The sequence below is a fragment of the Condylura cristata genome, unplaced genomic scaffold (genome assembly GCF_000260355.1).
Source record: "Condylura cristata isolate star-nosed mole 26May11 unplaced genomic scaffold, ConCri1.0 scaffold00024, whole genome shotgun sequence".
NCBI lineage: Eukaryota > Metazoa > Chordata > Mammalia > Eulipotyphla > Talpidae > Condylura > Condylura cristata.
This window is the reverse complement of record NW_004567125.1, coordinates 32,189,740-32,195,703: the sequence shown is the minus strand read 5'-3', so window position 1 is coordinate 32,195,703 and position 5,964 is coordinate 32,189,740. Positions and strand designations below refer to the sequence as shown.

At 52.1% G+C, this 5,964-nt stretch overlaps 1 protein-coding gene across 2 annotated transcripts in view; it reads right to left on the bottom strand.

The window, feature by feature from the left end:
• RASAL3 (RAS protein activator like 3) overlaps positions 1-5,385 on the bottom strand; it is an 11,053-nt gene extending 5,668 nt beyond the window's left edge. For both annotated transcript variants that reach the window (XM_012728825.1, XM_012728826.1), the window contains exons 1-9: positions 5,348-5,385; positions 4,885-5,221; positions 3,081-3,205; positions 2,866-2,944; positions 2,699-2,760; positions 1,956-2,026; positions 1,273-1,399; positions 1,097-1,195; positions 131-673 (exon numbers count right to left, since the gene is read on the bottom strand). In XM_012728825.1, the coding sequence (XP_012584279.1) occupies positions 131-673; positions 1,097-1,195; positions 1,273-1,399; positions 1,956-2,026; positions 2,699-2,760; positions 2,866-2,944; positions 3,081-3,205; positions 4,885-5,209 (1,431 nt within the window). In that variant the 5' untranslated portion in view covers positions 5,210-5,221; positions 5,348-5,385. The remainder of the gene's footprint in view (positions 1-130; positions 674-1,096; positions 1,196-1,272; positions 1,400-1,955; positions 2,027-2,698; positions 2,761-2,865; positions 2,945-3,080; positions 3,206-4,884; positions 5,222-5,347) is intronic.
• Between the last annotated feature and the right edge of the window lie 579 nt (positions 5,386-5,964).

The following is a 5,964-nucleotide window of genomic DNA, read 5'->3' as shown; positions in this document are numbered from 1 at the left end:
ACCCCTACCTCTCCCAGCTCCCTAGGTTCTTCTTCCCAATCCCTTCCCTGCCCCACCTCATCCCACCCGGTCGGAGACCGCAATCTCTTAGTCCCTGATAACCCAAATCCGCTCAGTCGCTGCTACGCACCTGCGCCCGACCAGTGGCTTGCAGCACGCGCACCATGGCAGCCGCCAGTTCCTCCTTTGCCTGCGCGGACAGAGCGGGCTCTAGCGCCCCGCAGAGGCGAGCGTAGTGGAAAGTTACAAACTCTGCCAGCTCCTTGTAGCGCTCTGAGGGCAGTACGCGCAGGCGCCGCGCTCGGATTCGTGCACGCAGAGCTGCGCCGGCTGGTGCCCCGAGCAGCGGGAACCAGCGTTCTAGACCCGCTGCAGGTGCGCGGGGGACGCTCAGTTCTTCTAGCTCCAGTGCCACTCGGCCCAGCACTGTGCCTCCCGGGCTCGCTCCGTGCAGCCGTAGCGACAGGTGACGTGCCGGTGGCAGCGCTTCGAAGTGGAAGCGCTCGGCCCAGAAGAGCTGGCCCGGGCCAGTCCGCGGCGCCGTGCGCGCTAATAGCGCGCCGTCCAGCCACAGTTCCGCGCGCACGCCGGGCGCCCCAGCAGCGGTCCGGGGCAGCCCTTTCACCTCGTGCACCCACACGCTCAGCCACGTCTCTTCCCGCTCCGCGTTGTCCTGTAAAGAGTAGTAGCGGTTGAGGGGATGGGGGTGGGCATTGGGTTTCGACAACAGGGATCAAAGATAAAGGGGGTGGGGGTGGGGCTGGTGTCCCCAGGGAGATGCTGCTGGGGGTTGGGGGGGTGGCACCCCAGATAGCGGAAGCTCTTTATCTTTTCTGGGCTCTCAGAGAAAGCTGGGGACTCCAGGATGAAGTAGGATGGTAGATGGGGTTTTGGGCAAGAATTTATTCAAAGGCACAGGGTCAGAGGGGCTGGTAAAGATGGAAACAAGGGAACGTCTCCCCAGTGGTTACAAAGGTGTAGGCGGGCAGTTGTGTCTAAACTGCAGGATTATCTTGCGAGTGGGTTTAGGAAGGGTGAAAAGGACGGGTTCCGGGATGTGGACAGATTTCCACGTTGGACCTTATAGGGTACTGACCTGGCTGGAATGAAAGTGTCGACGAAGATCCTCAATCCAGCGGTCTTTCTCAGCAGCAGAACGGCAAGAGAAGCAGCGGCTCCCGCCTGTCCATGTTACCTGTTGGAGAGGGAAATCAGAGGTGCATTTGCGACCAAGAGTAGAGTGAAGTGAGTTGGAGAGTTGCCCGCGTTTACCTGGAAGCAGTGGGGCTCCTCCACGAGGCTGGGATGCAGTGGCCAGACCCGAACATCCTGCTCAGCTCCCAGGTCCAGCTCAGACAGTGTGGTCAGCGATTCCCGAGAGCCCAGCGTACTGGGGGCTCTGGGGAGATGACTCGTGATCAAGTGGTCATACCCCCCACAACCACCACCCACAGCCTGAAGGGTGAGGGAGGCCATTATGGATCTGAACTGAAATTGAACTTGAACCCATTGCCTTCAGAATTAACCCAACTCTTTCTGCATGACCTCGCATAGTACAACCTTTGGATCTTGTTTTCCTGCACTTAAATCCTTCTATCTGAGCTTGTTTTTGTTACTTCACCTGGCTTCTTGGCCTTTGCTGTTCCCTTGCCTGGAATGATTGATTGCTGCCTGTCTTGGTCTAGGTGAACGTCATCTTTCTTTCAGATCTCAGCTCAAGTACTCCTTCCTGATGCTCCCAGACCAGACTTAGCTCCTGTTTCAAGTTATTGTGACTCTGCTTCTACCCTTCAAGGGAGGGCTGGCTCCATGCTAGAGACTCTCAGTGACCCCAGCATTGCTCAACATGGGACAGGACATTGGGACTAGTGGGAATATTTGATGAAGGTCAGATGATAGGCAGGAAAAGGGGCCCTGTTGGACCTCAGCCCCTCCAGCTTCTCAGAGACCCTTACCCATCCCTATGGGTACTGGCTCCTGGGTCCAGCTTGGCCTTTTTCTTCTCTTTCAGTCGCTTGAGCAACCCCTGTGGGTAGGAGAATGTAAATCTTGTGTTCCCTCCTAAGTAACTTTCCCTCTCAGGCGGTCTGGAAGATCTGCTAGCTTTTGGGTACCACAGGTTCAGGCTATATTAGTAGGAATAATAAAGGCAACCAACAGCTCCCATTTCTACAGCACCCATTCTATGCTTTTCTGTATTCTCTATTGCCTTCTTATACACAGCCCTGGAGAGGGAAGTGGTCCTATTAACTCCATTTGACAGGAATACTGAGGCCCAGATAGGTTCAAAAGACCTGCAAAAGAACACCCATAAGAGTTCCATTTCATAAGCCAGAAAGAAAAGGAAAAATACCGGATGGTTTCACTCACAGCAGGAGTATAAAGGACCAGGCGAGAAAACAATAATGAACAACTGTATACCAGAGACATTTTACAGGGGTGGAGTGGGGAATGGGATCAAAAATGGTGGGCACAGGACTATGGTGATGGCATACGGGTGGTTTTGGTGATGGGAAGCCCATGGGGATTACAACTGAGATGGGAAAGGGCACAAAGGATGTAAAAATAAACTAAATTATATTATATTATTATATATTTATAAATATATATTATATAAATTATATTATTAAAAAAAAGAGTCCCATTTCAGCTCTAAGTTTCTGAAAAACTTTCTCTCATCCCTCAGTGGTTGCCTCACCCGAATGTTGTGGACTTGGCAGGGGGCAGCAGTCTCTGGCTCAGGCTTTCCGGAGATCTTATCTGTGGGTGGTCAGAATGGTAGGTTGGGGGATAGCATCATTTTAGATTCTACCCTACCTTGACAGGCTCTTTAATGCCCCAGACCTCCCCATCCTGAAAACTTACCTGGGTCTCTGAAGTTCCCCATGGCTACTTGGATGCTGCTCTCGGAGCTAGCGCTCCCTACCCTGGACCGGTGAGGATCCTGTTTCCCCATAAGATGGGTAGTCAGAGAAGAGAGGGAGGCAGGTGAAGGGTGAGACAGATATTCCCCCTCCCACAACTGTTGTTTTCCACCTTTCTTCCTCTCCTTTCCTCCCTTCCCATGTGCCCCCTCTTACCTCCTCCTCACCCCCAAGTAGCACCAACTTCCCATCAAGCAGGGTGAAGGCCCCTATGTTCCAGACAGGCACATCAGGGCTAGGGGCCTCCGGGATCTGTGGGGCAGGGGTCTGTGTCTCCGGCTCTGGGAGAAGAAAGAGATACTGGAAACTTGGAACCCTTGCCACTTCCTTAGACCGCCCTCCTAAGTCTCCCTCATCCTTCCCCACTTTCCACCCAGCAGCCTCACCCAGTGAGGCTTCAGTGGGTAAATCTCTACTCCTCTCTGGGCCTTGTTCCCAGCAGCCTTGGAAAGTCAACTCAACCCACCTACTGTGTGGCCCAAACTGGGTTTATTGCATCATATAACTTTCCTCAGTTAATTCTCCAGAAACCATTGAAAGGAATTACAACCCCCATTTTATCAAGGAAAAATTGAGTGACTTTCCCAAGGTTGTCCATTCTGTGGCTCGGTTTCAGACACCAGAATTCTTAACCAAGACAGTGATTAGATCCAAGAGGCTAAATAACAAGACCATAGCCTTAGTTCCTTACATAAATAGCTAGTCTAAGGTGGAAGGTGTTCAAAGTTTGAGAAAGAAACAGAAAAAAGTCAGGGTAAGGGGAGGCAGTGCAGTAGATCAGGGGAGACCTCACAAAGATAATTGCGCAGTGGATGTTGAATAGCAGGTTGAGTTTTGACAAACAGAGATGGAAGGGAAGGTGATAGGTATAGCTTAAGCAAGGTCTGAAAGATGAAAGGCTCAGGGCAGTAAAGGGAGAGCAAGAAAGATTTGGAGGGTTCAGAGGCTAGAGGGAAAGGTCCAGGAAGAGATTGGTATAGGGCCATGAGTGTTAGAAGAGCTGAGAGTTTGTCCCGAGGATAGCAGGATAGTGGGGGGGGGGCATAGGAAGTATTTGAACAGGAGAGAAGCAGGGAACACGTTGGAGGAGGCAATACCTGATACCCTGGAATATGAAGAATAGAATTAAAAGAGTTTTCAGGAATAGGAATGCTCAATCAACCCTCTCAGATAACTTGTCTATCTTGCTGTTGTACTGCTAGAGGAATAAACAATTTCTATTTGTTAACAGATCAGTTGAGATATACTGGGCCCTGGGTTAGTGCTACATTATAGCTCTAATTCTCATGCAGTTCCTCACCCTTCTAGATCCCTCTTTGTGACACTAAGCCCTGTCTGTCATTTCCTGTTTGCCTATTTGCTATCTGTTATGCTCACTGTATTATGGCAGGCACTGTTCCCTGTTTTGTTCACTGTGATGTCTTCAGGGCCTACATCAGTACCTGGATCACAGGAAATGCTCAACAGACCACGGCTTAAAATAATGAATGGATGTGAGTATATGAAATAGTGCACCTTTCAATCTAGGGATAGGGTTCCCTTTAACTGATAAGGAGGCAGAGGCAAAAGAAGATGAAGAAACTAAGACATGGAGGCTGAAAGGCAGGAGAGCAGGAGGTGGCTGAGACAGACACAGGGCAGAAGAGGATGAGCCTCGGTTATTGAACGTGAGGAGGGCCACCAATGGGTCCACTTCACATCTGACCAGTACCACGTCAGTCTATTCCCTTTTCCTTCCCTAGGCAGGACCCACTGGGGACCCTGGTTACCCCTCCACCCCTGCCCTAGGTAAGGTAGAAAGAGGGAAGAAGGCAGCTGGGCCCCTGCCACTTCCTGCCAGGCTTTCTCACTCCCCACAACTTCCTGTGTCTGTGAGGCTGATGCTTTGGAGGCAGACAAAACCAAGCATCCGGTTTCCCAGCCTGACTTGATCTCTGGGTGGGGGAGCCATGTACCGTACCTGAAGCCTCTGGCGCTGGCTGTGTCTCCAGCGGTGGGCTCTTGTGCCTTCCCCAGAGGGATTTGGAGAGTCGGAGGCGGCTTGTTCGGCTCTCCTTGTGGGGCTCAGAGAGGACACGGCGGAACAGTGAGCGAGGGGCCTGCTGGCTGCTGATTATGGGCTCCTGGTGGCTCAGAGCCCTCCCCCAGTCTGAAAAGCGCCTCCAGTGGAATCCCCTGACCCCCTTCTCCCTGCCAGACCCTGTGAGCCAGCGGTAGGAGGTCAGTGGAGAAGGGGCTGCAGGTTGGGCATCTTGGGAGGCCTGGCTCTCCAACCTGAGGTCCATGGTGGAGTCTTCCTGGGGGAGGCAAGAAGGTGATAGTTCTGTCTGGTATCTGTCCATATGCTGGCCTTATCTGCCCCCCCCCTCTCAGCAATGCCCCAAGAGGACCTTCTTGGGGGTCCACAGGCACTCCCTTCTTACCTTGAGTTCCTGACTAGCCCCAGAATTAGTTGCGCCGTCTGCACTCTGCTTGCTTCCTCCTGCTGAAGGCAGACTCCACGTGACCCTATCTGTCCCTCCCCACCGCCAGTCTGGGAGGGCACAGTGGGGGCAGGATGCAGGAGAAGAAGAGGTGACAGACACACCCAGAATCTCTCCTTCACTGTGAGCAGCAGAAGTCCTTCTCTGAGCCTCAGAGGTCTTCTCTGCCAGATAAGCACATGATGACTCAAAGCAGATAAGAAAATGGAGGTCTGCAACTCTCATTCTTTGCTGGTCAAAGTGAGGATGAATTCACCCAAGTCGGAACACTATCTGGTGTGATCTACCAACATGGACCACACAGCTGTCCTCTCCTCTGACCCAGCAGTCCCAGTCGAAGGCACATATCTGATCAACATGCCCACCATCACTATCCTAAGAGTGTCACACTGAAAACAATGAAAACATCCCAAGTGCCCATCTACTGTGGAATGGATAAAACAGTCTCTTCACAATCTGGAGTATAATGTAGCTATGACAATGAACAAACTACTAAATGATTGGACTTGGTTGATCCCTGGTCAGGGTGTTGACCCACATGGTATGGCAGACCTCTC